The following is a 20,867-nucleotide window of genomic DNA, read 5'->3' as shown; positions in this document are numbered from 1 at the left end:
GGCGATATGAGAGAGAGCGGAGGGGAGAGAGAGACATAAAGAGAGATACGGAGAGAGAGAAAGTCAGTCGTACAGAGACAGAGACAGAGAGAGAGAGAGAGAAAGAGAGTCAGACATATAGGGAGAGAGAGAGATAGACAGTCAGAGAGAGACACGGAGAGAGAGAGAATGTCAGTCGTACAGACAGACAGAGAGAGGGAGAGGGAGAGAGTCAGACATACAGACATATATATTTATATATATATATAGAGAGAGAGAGAGAGATGGAGGGAGACACAGAGAGAGAGACAAACATACAAAGAGAGAGAGAGAGAGAGGGGGAGAGAGTCAGACATACAGAGGGAGAGAGTCAGACATACAGAGAGAGAGAGAGAGAGAGGGGGAGAGAGAGAGAGAGTCAGACATACAGACAGAGAGAGGGAGAGACACAGAGAGAGAGAGAGAGAGTGAAAAACATACAGAGAGAGTGAAAACATACAGAGAGAGAGAGAGAGTCAGACAGACAGAGAGACAGACACAGAGAGGGGAAAGGTAAACAAAAGTTGGGTTCTGGTCATGCGATTACTTTGTGAAAGAAATGAAATAATGAGAGCACGGTCGAAGTGACTCCCAAAAATATGCCGTAATCTTTCAGAGTTAGCTATTTGTATATACATGTCATTTGTATTTATTCTGTTTCATATTTCGGCGTTTTCCCCTTAGTATCCCTTTTTCTTAATAAGGCCGTCAAAAATAATTAAAATACTATGTGTATTCTGTATTGGTAGGCATACCTAAAATATTCACAATTATATCAATGGAGTTTTTCCATTCAAATACTGACCCTTTTTGTGACAAGTGTGTATTGAAAGTGAAACCTGCATTGACTGTTTTAGTGACCAGGGCTGTGTCTCACGAAACCGTCATAAGTACAAGTTCAGCGACATCCCATTGACATGCGTGTATTAAGTTTAACACGCGTTTCAATGGGATGTCGCTGAACTTGTACTTGTGACGGTTTCGTGAGACGCAGCCAAAATGACCTCTCCTGCAAAAGTGAAAACGCCATTGACTATATTGTGTCGTTTGTTTGCTTGTTATTTTTCTGTAAAAAAAACATCCTTGTAACAGAAACTGCATAGTAGAGCATGAAATACCATACCTTAGTACGCGTTGTTATATTTACTAGAATCACGAATCAATGGTTTCCGGAGAAAATACATTTATTTTTTATTTTACCAGATTAAACATTGAATTGAAAACATAGATTAATAACATAATGACAAATCATAAACAAAGAACGTCATCAGATCAAGGTGAAAAATGAGAAATAATTATAGTAGTAGATAAAGACCTTTACGAGTTAGATAATGAGGTAATACTAATTAATAACTGTAATCTTTGGTTAATTATGTGCAGGTAATAGGGAGTGCAGGAACATTATACAGGGTGTCCCCCAAAAGACCGCAATTTCTTGGGCCCCATTTCACAAATTTGTCATCAGTGACATGTGACCGGTTTTTGTTATAAGCTACTGAAATCCTTGCTTCTGATTGGTTATCAGCAGATTTGTCACTAATTTTTTTGTAATTTGTCATTGAAAGAAAGCTTTGAGAAACGGGTCCCTTCTCTCGTTAACACAGATGATAGTATGGAAAGCCGTCATGTGCAAATTTCTCGCAGCTTGAATTGTGACAACGGTTGTCGTAAAAGTAGCAAATTTTGTAAACGACATCGCCTCACAAAAATAGCCTTAGAATTCACATTGATAACTTTGGTGTCATTTTAATTGACATTGGATCTTCTACCTTCTACCTGATAAATGAAAACCACTGAGAGATTATGTTATTGTTTCTTGTTGTCTCTTGTTGAAATTACAGGGACCCGTTTCACAAAGCTTTTTTGCAATGACAAATGACTAAGATCAGTGACATATCTGCTGATAACCAATCAGAAGCAAGGATTTCACTAGCTTATAACAAAAACTGTCGTGTCACTGATGACAATTTTTGTGAAATGGGGCGAAGATCTCATGTACTGTGTATTGCGTTCTTTGGGTCCATATAAATAATCACAAAAGAGAGAGGGGCAACAAATACTCGCTATCAAACAAAATATTGCTCTCCATAGTTTTGTGTAAAAACAAACAAAATATATAAAAAAATACGAATGCAAAAGAAAATATACATCAAAGACAGGGAAAACCTTGCAGCATAATAAGTGAGACAATATTCGATTTTGTTTATAAAACCATAATGGTAACATCGATATTTTGTGAAACATTTTATTCTTCTTATTAGAGAATTAATCTGAAAACCGCTTTAAAAATGTCAAGCAAAAATAACACGCTATAACCTGGTTATGGGGGGGGGGGGGGGTCTAAAACCGAAAACGTTTATCTTTTATCAACGTAAGGAAACGATTTTTTGTTTATGACTGCATTTTAGTATTATTCCAAAATCTCAGCCTCGCTGAACAAAATCATAATATAGTCATGTTAGTTCACTGGATTAATTATTGACATACGATATATTTCGATTAAGGCAATTCAAAGATATCGGTTTCTTTAAGCCCCCTATACTCGCACTTCTTATACTTGCCTTTTTTCTACCAACAGGAAAGAAAAGAAGTTGCATATAATTGTAATAAAGTTTAGAATGTGTACTTTGTTGCAATGCGGGAGGGTTTTCCCTCATTTTTGTCCTATTCTTTGTTATTGAGTTACATCACAGGTATAAGCCTGCCTGAATATGCATGTAGCATTTCCCCCAAAAATACAATCACAAATACTTTCAAATAATCAAGCTAAAGGCATTTTCAATAGTAATGTGCGTCATATTTAGAAATGTTACGATAGGCCTTGAGTTGATTTCGTGGGGGGGGGGGGGGGGGTTCCCGATCAGTTTCAAGGCTTCCTTTATTAACCCTTTGTATACGAGAGTCGACTGGTCCCAGTATTAGGTCTATGGTAATGAGATAATTCAGAAGTCAACGGGTTAAAGTTGAAACATTCCCATCATGCCTTGTATACGTGTACGGGGCCGCGTGGTGGACCGTGATCGTAGTCGACAATGTATGGTCGCTGAAAAGAGAAAAAAACAATATAAACAGAAAAACAAAATAAAGTACAGTAGTAGTTCGTTATTCTCAATTCGGTAAAAATATATCCATGTGAGTATCTAAAATTCAATCAAATGAGTAACATATTACTTTTATTAATCGAATGACATCAGGGGAGTGTTTCACCAAGACTAAGATCGAGTTTAAGTTGACGTAACTATGGCAGGCCGTTCATGCCACTGTTTGCTCTTACCATTATGATATTTAGATATTTTTTCCTTCAATAATGAATTATCAAAATATGTAAATTCTGTTGATTTGTGACCATGATTTGTACGTCCCTTGAGAAACCAATGCCAGTAAATGGTGAGAGTAAACAGTGGCATGAACAGCCTGCCATAGTTAAGTCCAACTTAAGATTGATCTTAGTCTTTGTGAAACGCCCCCAGGAGTTTAAAGACATTCCTAACATCATGCTTGAAATAGAGTGAGGGGCGTCATGGAGTGAATTCTATCTTGGTTGCGGCCGTCACATGATAATAATGATTAGTATAACATGTGTACAAAAACCTTATACATGTAATTACGTCATGTGGTCGAACAAAATAGCTTGCCCAAAGTGGTGATGGAAAAGAAGAGGATGATTTGAAGGTGATGATGATGATTTGTGATGAAGATGATGGCGGTAATAATGATGATGATGGTGGTGATCTGATGATGATTATGATAGTGATGATGATGATCAATAAAAGAATAACATTATCATCATCCTCATTATAATGATAATGATAATATTATCAATAAACATGATAACAAATAATGATGATGATGATGATGATTATGATGATGATTATGATGATGATGATGATGACGATGAAGTAGAATGATGAGAAGAGGACGAAAAATTACACTCGAAAGAACAGCAATGGAAATATCATAGTGACATCAATAAAAACAATAAAAGAACAGTCTTTCAAAGCCCGTCTGCACTAGTTTGGCCATGGGGATTAGAGCTCCCTGCAAGATCAATGACAGGAGGCTATCTCATCAAATCAGCTCTCAATTGACATAAGAAACAGGGGGTCATGGGGACCAACAGGCACCGATTAGGCATTGTTTGCTATAGAGGGCCCAAGTAGCTATAAGTAGTGCAGTGGGGCTTTAACAAGTACTCACGGGTTGTGAAGGGCCGGTACTGAGACAGACAGTCATGCAGTCAACGAACATAGCTAACATGGACATGAGGAAGATAATACTAGCTGATAGGAGCACGGTGGAGACGGCGATGATGAACGTCGAAGCGACCTCGTAGATGGACCAGGAGAAGATCCCGATGATGATGCCGGATACGACGAAAGCGATAAGGTTGGCCAGGAAAGCACCGATCGAGCACTGCAGGTTGTATGAAGCGAAATGATATTAATTAATTATAATCATAATAATATTGGGTTCTTGTATAGTGTTCATATCTGTTAGACTTGACACTCCTGGTGCTCCCGATTATAATCTTTCTACCTTGGACTCGTTTCATAGAACTTTCATAGAACTACGGTAATTGTTATAAGCTACTGAAATCGTGGCATTAGATTGGATAGGATTGACTGAAAGAAGATTTGGTAATGATTACAAGTTTTTATGAAACAGGCCCATTAAACTTTGTCTGATATCACCTTAGTTAAAAACACAGCAGAAGAAATGTGCCACCTAGGCTAACTCTCCAGCCGTATCTTTAGACCCTATATAATAAGGCTCTTAAATATTATGACAACGCTTTTCACGCTTCGTGTATTTGTTCGTTTATTTGACTGGGAATCTTGAGGTTTACAAATAAATCACCTACAATCAGAATTTGTTCAACATGAGCTCCCCCCCCCCCCCCCCCCCGCCCGAGAATTCTCAGCTTTAATTTTGTTGTATTAATCAAATCAATCTTTTTTTAGAATGTAAGCCCGGTGCGTATTTAAACTTGCAGGCCCGAATTCACAAAGCAAGGTTTGAGCTCAAACCTCCTTTTGTTTCGCCAAACCTCCTTTTGTTCTTTGCAAACCAGGTTTGTAAAAAACGCGTAAAACGCGTCATATGACGTACGAAAACCAAGGTTTGTCGACAAACGTTCTTTGTGAATTCGGGCCGCAATGTTCTTCTTTATAGAAATGCTTACTGATGCGCAATACTCAATGTAGAGATTGTACTGGTAGTGAGTGCGGGGGCATATGCCTCCGGGCAACAATGTTGCATTTCACTTGTGTGCACCCTGATGACCCACGTGCTGCTCCCATTCCTTTTATTCTTTCATTTTCTGATAATGTATGTGTCTCTTGCCATTGCTTTGTACAATCGTGTGCTTTTTATGCTTGGTCAAGTAAACAAATTGATAATAATAATAGCAATAGTAACAATAATAATAGTAATAATAATGATAGTATAATACTATAATGATAATAGTAATAATAATAATACTGTAGTCAAACCTGTTTTAATGACCACCTTTCTACAAACACCACATTTTTTGATTTCCTTGAAAATGGATTCCCATTGAAACATGTACTAAAGGAAACTGTCTACAAAAACAATTTTGTTTTACTCTTGGGTGGTCGCTATAGACAGGTGTGACTGTATTAGTTTTAAAAGACTTTGAAGCTATTTTTTAAATGACAAACTTACCGGCAAAAGGTCGTTTTTTCGCTTGCGGCTAGATCTTGCAGTAAAGGCTTCCACGATGTTTCCTGCCCCGCACATCAGAATCTAAAGGAAAGAAACCAACACTTGTAGAATCAATACGAAACGGCTATCTTTCAGTTCTTTTAAAGACCGTCAATACTACTGAGCCAGAAGGGATTAGACCACACAGCGAGATCATTGACAGATAGCTATCTCATTAACTCAGCTTTCAACTAACATAAGAAAAAGAGGATCATGGGGGACCAACAGGCACCGATTGGGAAATTTTGTCTATATGGAGGGAGCAAGTAGCTACAAGTAGGACAGTTGGGCTTTAAGAAGATGCGTAAACACGTTTTTTATGAAGTTGAGCAGGTTCTTTCTATCAAACGCAATACATTTGTTGTATTACTAGATGCATAGAGACAATCATGTCCAACTAATGTAACAGTGTTTGATTTACCGTTATATCACGACATATACTTTGTTCAAATCTATTGTTTTGTTCTTGCTCAAAAATGATTGGATGCAAAATTTCTATGTTAAAAAAGATATTAAAAAAGAACCAAAAGGAGTTTTTATAAACCAAATTTCGGTGAAGCATCGGAAATTATAAGAGGCCGTACACCTTTACACGTGTAGTTATCACATTCGTAATTATCTGGAGAGCGTTGAGTGGGGTCGGACCTTCCATGTCGAGGACATGCTGTAGATACTGTTTTTCGGAGATTCTTGGGCGAGAAACTGCAAAATGACTAGGTCAGCGACTCTAGTAACTGTTTGACAGTGTTCACAACTAATGACCGTGACACCACCCACACCTAAGACAGTGTTTTTCACTATCCCTCCCCTCGGCAGAACACCAATGGCCATGTTGTTAATGCTTTTATCTAAAGAAACCTAGGTAGTAGATTGACCCTGCTGAAAAATACCACACGTGACACTATACCGTCCATTGACCGATGGTCAACCGACTACACGGAGAAGGGTACTACTGACCACTATCCCTCCCAGAGAGGAACTACAATGGGCATGCTGATGATCTATACTGTCTTCTGGAGAATCCTGGACAGATTGTAGAATTGCCACACCGGTATATAACCATATTGTTGCCACCACCCGTCCCTTACCAGATGGACAACCCACTATCGTCTAGCTTGGTGCAGGGAGGTAAGACTTTTAACTCACATGCCCTGCTTGGTGTTTAAACCTGTATGATTATAATGACCCACAGCTATTTACCCCTCCTATTCCGTTACCCTTTCATCCATGCCACCCTTCCGAAATACAAAATAGCCTTATTCTACTATGATCGCTCTTCTATACAAAATGTATGCCTTTCGTTCTAATGCTATCCAAAGCTCCTAACCGGTTGGATGTACACATTTACTTCATTTGGACTCCAGGAATCTCCAAAATAGCGGAGGGATCAACTAATAAGAAGAAGGTAGTACTTACCACTATCCCTCCCCAGAGAGGAACTCCAATGGCCATGCTGTCGATACTGCTGTCATCTGCAGAACCCTGGACAACCCCCTGCACGATGGCTATGTCTGAAAGCGTTGCACCCATGGCAAACATCACGAGGGTCAGAAGGACCTGTACGGCCCCAGTGAAGCCTATGAACTGTCGTCGAATCCCCATAGTGGTGAATATACTCGTGTGGTGATTTCTGATTTTTTTTTTTAAAGGCAAAAGAGAAGAAAGAGATGACATTCCTGCGTACTATGACCATGGACCTACTTGCTATGACAGCCGAGGAAGAAGAATAAGAAGAAGAAGAATAAGAAGGAGAAGAGGGTAGATGCAAAATTCCTTTCCAAAATTTGTACCAGATATAACCTCATTGTAACCGATGTAACATTCATCAGGTATGCACAAAAGAAAAATTGTGTCCCCTTCCAAAGTTCCACCCTAAAGGTTACTTAAGATGTTCTTTGTTCTTAGAATGAGTTAATAGAAACGATTGCTACTCAAATCAGTAACATTTTTACCTTATTTGCAACGAACAGATAAGGAACTTTGCTTTCAATTTCTTGTCTAGTATAATCATGTATAAATTCTTCAGTTTATCTATTGACCCATACAAGTGGTATCGCTCATTTAAGTCTTGCATAGTCAAACAGAGCATTGCTTTTTCGTTTAGAGTGCACCTGCGATTTTATTGATTAATTTATTTATTATAATTTGACAGGGTAGCCCATTCACCAACAAGTAGTGGTCTTCCATGGGGCCCTGAATAAACATGAACATATTCACATCGTTTATAACGTTTATACAGAACAGTTACAAAAATAATACTTGTATGCAAAACAAGCATATATCATTAACCTAGTAAACAGTAATGTCAATAGGAAAATATTGATTAAGTCGCAATTATGTGAATAAGTCATGTTAATATTAGTTCGGCTGAGCCATTCACAAATTACAACTTTGTTTAAACAATCTCTTATATGAATTGACAGAGGAAGCCTTTCTCAACGAATTATCTAGCTTATTCCATTCAAATATATGGAAGAAACAATTGGACTACACTTATAACAATCAGTGTGAAATCTAGGCACACGTAAACATCCACTGTCTATTTGCCTTGTATGATGCTCGTGTATATCATTAGGATTGATTGAGCCTACCTGTTGCCCGAAAGCCATCTCTCATAAAAAAAAGGTTCCCTAAATAGACTAGATCACTGTCATACCAGCCTTTATAAAAGAATAACTGATTATCATATACTTCATGTTTGTTGTGCCAAATAATCTGATCTGAAACTTTCACCGATTCATTGGCTATATACAAACATCGTTCACTGTTAAGTGCAGTATCTAATCATTTCCCATGCCAATTTCTATGTAGAAATAATGGAATTTTCTTTTGAACTAGAATATCATAAGAGCAATACCATCAGTTCAACAGTAAATTGATGCCTCCCAACAAGTTGAACCAATACGAAAACAGTGTTTTCCACGCTCCATAAATCTCATTGAAAAAAATCTACCCAGCCATTAATCAGTCGGAAGCTGAACAATTGCTTGGTATGTCAAGTATTTTTATACCACCTAGGCTCCCATAAGAGAAACCCTTTTGATTTGTTTGTCTTTCCTACTCTAAATAAATGTGAATAATACCTTCTATCATCTTGGAAAAAAAAGGAGGGACTCTTCTCCTTCTTCTTGATTTCTCTTCTTCTTGTCCTTGATCTAGTTTTCTCTTTATTCCCTTTTTTATTTTTATCATTCTTCATTTTCTTCTTCTTCGCTATAAGTACAGGCCACCGTCGGGTGTATTCTCGTACTGTTGTAGGTGCTGTGCAGGTGTATATATACATGTAGTATTACTATGACTATTTTATGGTGGCCCTGAAGGGACATCGCGAATAGACTAAATCGTGAAAAATATGCGATAAAATTCACGATATCGTCAATTTTATCGCATATTTTTCACGAAGAAATTCACGAAATTGACGATATCGTGAACTTTATCGTGAACTTTTCACGATGAAATTGACGATATCGTGAATTTTATCGTGAAAAGTTCACGGGGGGGGGGGGGAGGGGGGGGGGGGCAAGAGTCCTTCGCCCTTCCCCCGTTTTCCTCTTTTCTTCTTCTTCCTCTTCTTTCTTTCCTTTTATCTTCTCTTTCCCTTTCCCTTTCCCTTTCCCTTCTCTCTCTCTCTCTGATTTATTTTTTGGCGGGGAGGGGGGGGGGGGAGTGAGGAGGAGGCAAGAGCCCTTCGCCCCCCCCCCCCGTTTCCCTCTTTTCTTCTTATTATTCTTTCTTTCCTTTTATCTTCTCTTTCCCTTTCCCTTTTTTCCTTCTCTCTGTCTCCCCCAGCTAGGGCTGGTTTTGTTTACGAAGCGCCCGTCAGGAGAGTACACGAAAAGCGGAGGGACAACAACAGAGAGAGAGATAGAGTACACGATAGAGTACACGATAAAATTGACGATATCGTGAACTTTATATCGTGAACTTTTCACGATAAAATTCACGATATCGTCAATTTCATCGTGAAAAGTTCACGATAAAGTTCACGATATCGTCAATTTCGTGAATTTCTTCGTGAAAAATATGCGATAAAATTGACGATATCGTGAATTTTATCGCATATTTTTCACGATTTAGTCTATTCGCGATGTCCCTTCAGGGCCACCATACTATTTGTTCTTTTTCTTCAGCTCTTTCTACTCCTTCTTCTGTTGAAGTACAGGCCACCATGTTGTTGGTGTATCTTCGTACTTTGAGGTTGTGCAGATATATATGTACAGTGCTGTAGAAGATCTAATATATCTGATCCTCCTATTTAACCCCTTCTTTAACATTCTTCTTCTCCTCCTCCTCCACTTCTGCCGGAGGTCAGCGGCTACACATTGTATGTACAGTGTAATGTACGTTCTTGAATACATATAGGTTTATTAACCGTTATTGAGGGAAAAAATATGAAATGTGATTTCCAAAAGAAAAAGGTATAACGGAGTGTGCTGCATTGCAACACACCATGACATCATATAGGCGAGCAGTGTACGTATCAAAATTAAGAAATTCAATGTCTTACCAAATATGTCAAGAAAATAGGTTCCACGGCGATGAAAGTCTTTTCTGTTGGTGTATTTCCGAATATTTTCCTTTGGTCAGCCGGCTACGCCTTCAGACAATGCAGACATTAATAGAAACGAAATGAAATCTGGAAAGTTTCTCCACAAACTTCGCTTTCATCCATACACCATTTCCAGATGGCTTTCTTACGTAGTACTAAGTAAATAGCTCCTGTGCGTACGTGTGTGAGTGTTGTGTCTTTGTGTGTGTGTGTGGTGTGTACGATTGTGTATATGATAGATAACGAAAGTATACGAAGACGCCGCAAGACACCATCGTATTTATCTATACATTCTTACGAGAGTCGAGATTAGTGTAAAGAATGAAAACGTTACTCGAGCTGAGAGATTAGTTGACGCCCTTTCTTTGAGGCTTTTGTTAAAATGCGCGAACCAGATCGAAATGTCTTTTGTTGGTCAAGATGGGACGTTCGGTTAAAGATAAAGTGGAGTTCTCGTCAAGCAGTCAATACATTTACTGTATATTTCTTATTTTATTTGTATGCTTCGTACATGTTTATTATATGATAAACTTGTACATGATTTTCTAGTTAATTTATTTTGTAAACATTTTATTCACTGTATTATTTTGTTATTGCTCGAATATTTGTACTTTGAATTTGAATTTGTATCTTTTTGAACGCAGAAATAAAATCAAACAAACAAACAAACGAACAGAAAGCAAATGTCTTTTAGCAATAATTATAGGGAAAGATTGATTTTGTAGTGCAAACGAATTGGTGCATATAACCTCATGTGAAGTTATTGCATCATCAAATTGTTAAATTGACTTATACTTTCTGGAAGTCATATGCACTGTACACAGACGTGTGAATTTCGGACTACACACTTATGAAGACGTGAATCTTGGGTCAAAACTTTCCAGCTACATGTATTTCGAATACGAGGACAAACTATCACCAAATGAATAAGAAAGCTCACAAATTATTTCTGACCCTTACCGGAACTCGATATTTTCTTTAAAAATGCGTGGGTCATGCCGAACAAAGGCGATTGGATGAATGACCGATTCTTTTCTAAAGATACTTTGACGCCGAGAAGCACTTTTGAGGGCTCATCAGACCCCTCTCAAAGTCTGCTCTATTCATTAACAAAAGAAATTGCGTTTGGGATATGTACTACTAGAACATGAGACCACACCCTGATTAGAGGTGTGGACAAGAAGGGTTCTAGAACGATATTAGGGACTTTTAGATTTGCACGTCGACATAGTGGACTACAACGTGTGACGTCCTTTTATGAGGCACTGGCAGTGATTTGCACGTCGACATAGTGGAATTAAAACAGTGCCTTAAAAAGATGTCACAGTGCCTTTGAAGGACGTCACACGTAGCAGTCCACGTTCTCGTCGTGCAAATCTAAAGGTCCCTATTGACTGTGGAATGGGGCGGGGTTTTAGAGGGTCTCGGGTTTGACTACATGTTCTCACTTAAATCCATTTATAATCAAGAAATAATGGGGCTATAAGAACGTTTTATCGGGAGGGTTTAACATTAAAGCCCCCCCCCCCCCCCGTTCAAGCACTCTCTAGAACCGCTACTGCAGGGGTGTAAGTTTTCAGAGACAGCGGTGGCTCCGGCTAGGCTACCGGAAAAGGTAGTGGACGGTCCTCTTTGAGCAGTGAACTTCTTCAAAAATAGACTAGATAGCTACTTGTCAAAAAAAAAATCGTATAATATGACCCTCAGATTATGTACGACACATAATGCGCCGGTACTTATATCGGCGGAAATTTCCACCACTAATGGACCCAATACTTACCACAATCCTTACCCTACTCCTAACCAGGGTCCTAACCTAACACCGAGCTGTAACAATAACCTACCCTTGTACCTTTGCTGAAATGAAGCACGGAGCAATAATTGTCGCGAATCTAAAAAGAACTAACAAACGGATTGAACCCACTGTCCACAAACATACCAGGGATTCAGTCATGCTTGTAACATTGATTTCAGCAACTCCTATTTGTTCAATGAACAATCAACTTATCTGAATTATATCAGTGGATTCATGAAAGTATACGAGGAAAGTAATTGGAGGTATCGATTGCTTTTAAAGTACCAGGATGTTTATGAAAACAGTTTTCCAGACCTGTATGTTGCAAAAGAGGGGTAAGGTATTTACGGAGCTTTTTGGCATGCTTACTAGCCTAGTTAGTTTAAGAATACATACATCATGTACAACATCTTGTGTTTACTGAACAATATTATCTTCGTGATCGACTGCACCCTTCTACTCTTTCTCCTTCACTGTTCTCTCTCTCTCCCTCTCTTTCTCTGTAGTAAATACGTATTATATATATATATATATATATATATATATATATATATATATATATATACATCCTCTCTTCTCTCTCTCTCTCTCTCCACCCCTCTTTATATCTTTCTCTATCTTGTTTCACTTTCCCGCTCCTCTATCTGTTTGTTTCTCACTCTCTTTCTCTCTCCCCCCTCTCTCTCTCTCTCTCTCTCTTTCTCTCTCTCCCCTCTCTCTCTCTCTTTCTCTCTCTCCCCTCTCTCTCTCTCTTTCTCTCTCTCCCCTCTCTCTCTCTCTCTCTTTCTCTCTCTCTCGCTGCTATTTCCATTTGCCTTTCTCTATCAAAACTTCTCTCTTCGGTATATATGATAAATCAATGATAAATTGTTTGAAATTTATTACGTGAAGTTTACCACGATTCATAATAAGACACATATATAATTTTATTTAATCTTCCATTATCATGCACCATTAAAAAAAATAATCAAATTGTAATGCTTTTCATAAAATATAACTGAATACAAACTATAACAACAATCTGCTTTGGATAATGTACTATATAATACGTATCGACTACCGAGTTAACAAATGATTATCTTCTAAAAATATGAATATATACTCTTAAGAAGTATACAAGTCAAAGTACACGCGCCATTTTTTTGGAAATTTCTTTAAAACATTTACAAGATTAAAAACTTGTCTAAACTTTGTGTTTTGAAAACAACCAGTCCCCCATTTTAACACAATAAAACATGGTTCCAAAAAGCAGCAATAAAGGCAATGAATGAATGCCAAGTTATTCATCATGACGTCTGGTGTTTTTTCTAATGCTGTTTAAGTCTTATTCCGGTGGATATTTAGATACTAATGAAGTCATTATATATTGAGAAAAAAAAACCTATTAATTATGTGTAGATACGAGGAAAAATATCAAGAGAAATTCTTACTAAGACCTATTTACACTACAAAAGGCGATTTTTTTAATATCGTTATAATTATACGTCGATGTTGCGTAGCCATTTCTACCGTAACAATACATTGTCAAAAGTTTTTTCACTATTGTAAAGGAGTTTACCATGTACATGTACTAGGAAAAGAATTAACTAAATCTCGAAAGCAGCCATTAGTATTGCATCTACATTCCAACTTACTAAAACAAAATAAGTAATTTATTTCTATTCTTTCTGTACAGGTTTCTTAATAATATTCTTTTTGTATAGGTATATAACGCATGTAATCTTTAAATTTACACTGCTAAGATTCCTAACAGCGCTATTTTTACAGAATCATTTCCGAATAACGCTCTGCGACATTTTGAAATAACAGTTTTCAGAACATATAAAATGAATGTCTAGATATTATGGTTTATTTTATTAATACCCTATTTTCCAGCCGTATTATGAAAGCATATTTTATGTCAGTGTAAAGTATGATTGTTGTTGTTAATGTTTTCTGCCTTCTCTTTAAAAAAAAAAAAAAAATTATTTATCATCAGTCGGTCTCATGGGCTGACTGTATAAAGGGATAAGCACTCCCCCCCCCCCCCCCCTATCCCGCCTTGCATTTCGAATAGAAAACTGGAGACCGCCCATATACCAAAATCATATTAAGAGTTATCTGTATTGTTAATTAACTGAATACAGCTAGCAGTACCATCTTGGGTCTCTGTATGTTGACGTTGCCAATTTGATGCATTATAAGGCCATAGGGGTCCGTCTTACGAAGAGGTGATATCAATCGCAACTTATTTGCGATATATATCAATAGTAATTAGGTGCATAAGAGATGGGAGAACGCAAACTTGCGATTGATGCGCGGACTTGCGATTGATTTGGATCAATTGCAACTTATTTGCCATTGATATCAATAGTAATTAGGTACCTGCGCCATAGGAGAACGCAAACCTGCGCTCGATGTGAGGAACTGGGATTGATGTTGATCAATCATAACTCTTTGTAAGGCGGGGTTTGGAATACCACGAGGAGGAGGCCCCTCATAGTCCATAACGTACGGTCCCTGTGGAGACGACTGGTGAGAAAAGAAAAAGAAGAAAAAAGGGGTTACTTAATATTTTACGAAAACAAAATAGAAAGATAAGGCTCATTGCAAATTGCTGGATTACTGTGGTATAATAGTGAAGGCTCTCATACAAGAGGATCTTCGGACAAGGTGTTTCTCCCACATAAAGATGAAGTGTATTACACTTTACGTCATCATTAAAAAAACGCACTGCGGTTTAACGTCGCATATCCAACATTGCTTTAGGGACCGCATTGAAATACACAATTTTCGTAATGTTTTAAATGAATAAATCTTTATTAATTGCCCTGTTATACAAATAATACAGCCGTGAGGGCATTAGTAAGATTACCCATACGAGGTTGGAACAGTCTAACACGCCCGAGGCGATAGCCGTTGGTGTTTGGACTGTTATGAAGGTCCCGAGCGTGGGTAATTTTTACTAATGCCCTCACTGATGTGTATTATTTGTTTTATAACATGGTTCTTCTAATGACCGGTCATTATCAAAATTGAGTGTCAGGCAAAATAAATGCCTGGTCACGTGTACGCTCTCAATCAATCATTTGATTAGGATCCACGTCACCATCTTACAAAACATATTATTTCATTCACATGTTACAAATAATTGTACTTCAATAGTGAGAATGAGATTTGCATACATTACTTGTTGCTACATAGGACATACATTAGGGCTTGTCCTTCCTTACAACACGTAATATATGTAAAATCGCCTTCTGGCTATTGAAATACAATAATTCGTAATGAGTGAACGAAATAATTTGTAACATGGCACTTAACAAAAAGTTGCGCATGAAATTATATTACACAATGAAAATGAACGTGCTGACTTTTGATTTCTCGAAAGTCTTTTCGATTGTCCTTTAAAGCCCCACTGCACTACGTATGGGAACTTGCGCCCTCTATATAGCAAACAATGCCTACTCGGTGCCTGTTGGTCCCCATGATCCCCTTTTTCTTATGTCAATTGAGAGCTGATTTGATGAGATAACCACCTGTCAGTGACCTTGCAGGGAGGTCTAATCCCCCTGGCCAAACTAGTACAGATGGGCTTTAATTTACCTGGTGATGCTGTTTCGGGGAACTCGCACAAAACGCGGAGAAGCAGTCAGCAAAGAGGGCGAAGAGGGAGAAGAGACAGATGAGGGTGGCGGCGAGGACGATGGTCGAGAAGGGAACGACCAATGCATCAAAAGAGGTGCTCAGCGACAGCGCCCATGAGAAGAGGGCCAGGATGGTGGCAGACACGATAAAGGCAGTCAGGTTTGCGAAGACAGTACCCAAGTTGAAGTTTGTCTGTGAGAAAGCGATAATAACATTTGAATTATTTGTTTGGTAGAAATTTGTTGATTTTTTTTCTTCTCACTTGAGGATTTAAAAAGAGACCAAATCCTCCAAATCCCTTAATATTTTTCTCCCATACTTTACAAACAATTTCCATGTGCAATACTGAATATAATTATCATAGGATAGATAAAACTTGTTTCCAATGCAAGAGGTGTTACGTGTTAAAGGGTCGTAATGTAGCTAATCAGACAATTTAAAAAATCCATTGTCTTGCACAAAGCTATCCTCAAGTCAGGAGCCTATTGTTTTGAGCCGAATTGCAAACGTGGTAAACGAGCAACAGTGCACATTGGCACTGGTGGCAAATGAAAGGTGAAATCGGTATACGTCAACTTTCTGTCTTTGCCTGCAAACAGACTCTGAACAGACCAGCTTCGAAACCAAGCCACGTTTTTCGGATGGTGACGTTAAAAGTCTGTCCCAGGTGTCATTTATCACTTCTGAACTACACGCAAACATGCATACCCACACACACACACACACACACACACAGTAACGTGAATACCCGCATATAATGCTCCCTACAGTTTTTCAACCAAAAACGCATCGCTCTTCTTCTTCTTCTTCTTCTTCTTCTTCTTCTTCCTTTTCTCCTCTTCTTCTACTTCTTCTTTTCTCCTTCATCTTCCTCTTTTTTTTCTTCTTCGCTTTTTTATTTTTATTTTTCTACTACTAAAACTGCTTCTTATTGTTATTCTTCTTTTTTTTTCTTTTTCTTTTTTTCTTCGTCTTCTCCTCCTCTTCCGGAGTTTATCAGAAAATTCATCGCAGTTGACAAATGTATTATCCCATAGTATGACCCATAGAGGGCTAGGTACCCCTCCGGGCACCCCCACCCCCCCCCCCCCAAACACATCCACACACACACACACACCCACACACATACCGACTCCCACCCATGCACCTCCTCCACTTAACTAGTCTAGTTCTGGACCCGTTATTAGGGACTTATAGATTCTGCAGGACGAGAAGGCGGACTGCCCTTTTAAGGCAATGTGACGTCACTGCCAATGCCTTAAAAGGACGTAACATTGCCTCAAAAGGGCAGTCCACGTTCTCGTCGTGCAGAATCTAAAAGTCCCTTTTGACTTTTTTTATTCGCCGACTATAAGCGTTAAGCCGAGTGGCGCGATCCTTAGTGATGGTAAACTATAAGGGAGTTTACAGATACAATCTGCGCATGGGCAGATAAAGGTCATTTGTACCAAAATTGTAAAACCCACAGAGATGAATACTGGATATGCGCTCATGAAAATTATGTAACATTATTCATTTATGCTCCAACGGTACATTCTATGATACGCAGGTGGAAGTATTCTTTTCAAGAAGTCAAACAAAAGGTATTCATGAAGCACTTTGGCAGTTATTATTCTAAGATGCTCAAAGTGGAACTTCTCCATGTGTAAAAGATCTGTGGATATTTGGGGTCATTTGTACCATGTGCTATCTGTAAACTCCCTTATTGGTATACTTACGGCTAAAATGCTATCTTCTGTATTCCTCTTTGTCGAAGGTGTCTCCAGGGCTAGTATGATATTAGCAGCACCGCACATCAATATCTACCAGACAGAAATAAGACAACGATTAGATCTCTCCTTATGCAACATTGTATATATCACAGGATAGAAAGATGTGTACTAAAGGTTTCAGGATTTGTTAAATGTTTTTAATTCAAGATTAATCTATTAATATTTTTCGAATACGAGGAATATGAGAAAGCTCATGAATTATTTTTTCTCAGCTAGAAACTATTGTATATTTACTGTATATATAACTTTTTTGTATTACTTGTAAACATGATCAGTTTTGGTACTTGGAGCTTTGAATCATATATATTTATATGTCTTTTTAAACCGAAATAAAATAAAAATAGAAACTGAACCTTCTCTTCCAGACAAAACACTCACAATTAGTGCACCCCACATTGGGGTCCCAACGGCGGCGTTGCCGAAGTTGTTCAATAGGGATGACGTCATGGTGAACATGGCGAGAGTGAGCAATATCTGAACGGCCCCGGTGAAGGCGATGAACCGTCTGCGAAATCCCATCGTTGGTGGCGTCTTGTATTTTCAGGAAAGAAACTGAGGATGACGGACGGATAAACAAAAAGATACATCACGTTAAGCTACGGTCACAAAGGTTCGAACGAATGCATCATTCGTACGAATCTCCCTGTACGTTTGTACGGCGTATATTACTCCCCCCCACCCCCCATAATAATTATGGCCATCATAGAAGAGGGTTATTGACCCCCTCCCCCCCCCCCCCCGCCCCTCCCCTCCAGTCCACTGTAATAACTTTAATTTTTCCATAAAGAAATGAATGTACATAACACTTTATAAAAAAAAAGAGCTAATTAACTTGTTGACGACTAAATTTTTCTCTCCTTCCTGTAGGCTTAATACATGGTTCACACGGCTCCAGGAGGGAAAGGGTTAAAAGAAAACTCTAAAATACCTCCGCACAATAGTATCGACTGGATTTTCATTGTCATGTCTTTCCATTCCATCACATTCTAATAATATCGTTATTCTGAACGAAACGTCACGGCTACCGCCAGACGACAAAAGATGAACGAAATGCTTGAGCGAATGCAAATTCAATTTTGACTTTGTAAGGATTAGTGTTTGTTCTGAAACTTCCGAAGGCCACTTCTTAGAATACTAACACTGCTTCATTTGACTGATTGCTTTTTGTACGTACATGATCCTAATGCACTTGTATACAAATGTCCTTATTTCACTGTGCTTTAAATCGTCCCTCTAAACTACGTCTTTCTCTACTGGTACAGTCTTTACATCTACACTTATAGGGACTTTTAAATTTGCAAGACGACATTAACGTGAATTGAATTGAATTGATATCTTTATTCATACACGGTTAAAAAAAAGCCCAAACAGTTACAAGACTGATTTCCATTGGGGCCGTGTGAAACAATGTAAATACATCGAATGAACATACAAATGATAATGGTACATCAAATGACATATTTAAAACAAACAAGAAATAATCAAGATTTAGAACGTGGACTGCTACGTGTGACGTCCTTTTAAGGCACACGTAGAAGTCCATGTAATCTAGAAGTCTCTAATGCCTATTGAAAGGAACCTATAATAGATGCTGCTTAAAAGTATCGGCTTGAACCTATAATATACAAGCACTGCTTTTCAATAGATTCCTCACATTCTACTTGAAGGGTGACTAAATTACAAATTCATGTTGAATTTCGTTGATCTGTAATAATGTATACATCACATATCTTTTGACTTTTTGATATATGATTTATATTTTACATAATTTCTTATATTACTTTTTTTCTATCTGCTACGCTCCATCCCTAAAAAATAACCCACCAAAAGCAAATGACTTCTGTGACATCATCATGCCATTCATTCATCAGTCAGCTAGATGAACAAAAGACATTGGTATGTCCCTTCCCATCAACTGACCACCTGTTCACAATAGCATTGCATATTTTTGTACAATGCCCACTCACAAGATTCATTAAGATTTTAAGCAGTTGCTATATCAGAAATCCCCAAGCAACACCATGGAAAGAAGACCGGTTTCAATGGGCTATTATATAAAAACAGACAATAAGGTACTCAGTGAGGACAAACCAATGTCAAATCAAAGTCATCTATGATTATAACAATTATTATAATGATAATAATAACAAGAATAATGACAATAATTGGGCAAACTTATATATATATATATATATATATATAGTCAAACCTGTTTTAGTGACAACATGTAAAGAAACAGCACCTGTCTACAAAGATCACATTTTTTGTTTCCCTCGAAAATATTTTCGCATTGAAACATGTACTAAAGAAACCTGTACATAAAGACCACCTGCATATAAAGACAACTTTTCTTGTCTCCCTTGGTTGGTCTTTATATACAGGTTTCACTGTATATGTAGGCGACATAATAAGGACGTTCTGTGGCAGGGATTCGAACCTCGTATCTTGTGATCCGTAGTCAGTGACTTATCCACTAGTCACAGTACCTTTACAATCAGCTGAAGTTATGTATACGTGTGGGACATTAATAAAATGTAACTGTATCTTGCCTCATAGCAGTCTGTCTACAGGATATACTGAATTGTTCTTCTCGGTTTGATTTCAATTTCTTTTCTATTTTCTTAATACATTTTATGACAAATGCAATTTTATTATGTCACCTATTCAATTCATGATTGCATAATAATCAAACTTTGCATAAAGAGACTAAATATCAGTGTGCATGAGATTAGCCTGAATGAATATCTGAGTAGAAACAGATTTTAAACAGATCTAAACAAGAAAAATTATTTTGAAATACTTACAGAGAATAATTTGATATGCTCCAGCAGCGTGAGATGTTCAGTGCATACGGCGTCACAGAAAAGAAAGATATGACCGACTCGAGGAAGTACAAATGTAAACTGGATAGTTAATATTCACAACGTGCCAATTTTACGATGGTAGTATTTTCAGAGATGTACTTTCCATCAAAATTAAAACTACAAGTAGTCATACATTGTAGCAAGCTTACCTCATGAGATTGACTGCCGATTCACACATAGGATTATCAAAGTTTGACCCAAAAGAATTGTTAAAGAATTTCTTTTTGAAGTAATTTTACATAAATCGTTAAAGGTAGAAATGAATGGTTATCAAATTGGCAACCTCATACGTCAAAGAAAAGGTGACATTGACATGAATGTCAAGCGCGTAGCCAGGATTTCATTTTAGGGGGGGCGGTAGTGAGCACGCGAAGCGTGCGAATCACTTAAAGAGCGCGCGAAGCGCACTCCCTAGGGGGGTGGGTGCAGGGAGGGGGGAGTTTCCCCCCTCCCGCGCGAAGCGCGGAAGCTTTGAAAGAAGACGATTCGTTGTACCTTTCTCGACTCATGAATCCTTG

The 20,867-nt window shown here is 38.1% G+C and overlaps 2 protein-coding genes across 2 annotated transcripts; both read right to left on the bottom strand.

The window, feature by feature from the left end:
* Positions 1–1,184: 1,184 nt before the first annotated feature.
* Positions 1,185–10,519, bottom strand: LOC115927490. The gene is made up of 5 exons (XM_030993489.1): positions 10,250–10,519; positions 7,159–7,372; positions 5,704–5,784; positions 4,216–4,431; positions 1,185–3,061 (listed from the first exon to the last, which is right to left on the bottom strand). Exons 2-5 carry the CDS (start codon positions 7,342–7,344, stop codon positions 2,996–2,998), a joined length of 549 nt encoding a protein of 182 aa, XP_030849349.1. The 5' UTR covers positions 7,345–7,372; positions 10,250–10,519; the 3' UTR covers positions 1,185–2,995.
* Positions 10,520–12,864: 2,345 nt separating this feature from the next.
* LOC115927489 lies at positions 12,865–18,031 on the bottom strand. The gene is made up of 4 exons (XM_030993488.1): positions 17,864–18,031; positions 17,432–17,515; positions 15,672–15,905; positions 12,865–14,597 (listed from the first exon to the last, which is right to left on the bottom strand). Exons 1-4 carry the CDS (start codon positions 18,002–18,004, stop codon positions 14,433–14,435), a joined length of 624 nt encoding a protein of 207 aa, XP_030849348.1. The 5' UTR covers positions 18,005–18,031; the 3' UTR covers positions 12,865–14,432.
* Positions 18,032–20,867: the final 2,836 nt, after the last annotated feature.

The sequence above is a fragment of the Strongylocentrotus purpuratus genome, unplaced genomic scaffold (genome assembly GCF_000002235.5).
Source record: "Strongylocentrotus purpuratus isolate Spur 01 unplaced genomic scaffold, Spur_5.0 spur5_scaffold_20, whole genome shotgun sequence".
NCBI classification, from domain to species: domain Eukaryota; kingdom Metazoa; phylum Echinodermata; class Echinoidea; order Camarodonta; family Strongylocentrotidae; genus Strongylocentrotus; species Strongylocentrotus purpuratus.
This window is presented reverse-complemented; position numbering and strand designations above follow the sequence as displayed.

Coding starts and splice junctions, on each gene's coding strand:
- LOC115927490 (XM_030993489.1), bottom strand. CDS start 7,344: ATGGGGATTCGACGACAGTTCATAGGCTTCACTGGGGCCGTACAGGTC. Junction 4,432..5,703: donor GAAAAAACGACCTTTTGCCG/GTAAGTTTGTCA, acceptor TACAACCTGCAG/TGCTCGATCGGTGCTTTCCT. Junction 3,062..4,215: donor GTACCGGCCCTTCACAACCC/GTGAGTACTTGT, acceptor TTCTCTTTTCAG/CGACCATACATTGTCGACTA.
- LOC115927489 (XM_030993488.1), bottom strand. CDS start 18,004: ATGGGATTTCGCAGACGGTTCATCGCCTTCACCGGGGCCGTTCAGATA. Junction 17,516..17,863: donor CAATGTGGGGTGCACTAATT/GTGAGTGTTTTG, acceptor TCTGTCTGGTAG/ATATTGATGTGCGGTGCTGC. Junction 14,598..15,671: donor CCCCGAAACAGCATCACCAG/GTAAATTAAAGC, acceptor TTTTCTCACCAG/TCGTCTCCACAGGGACCGTA.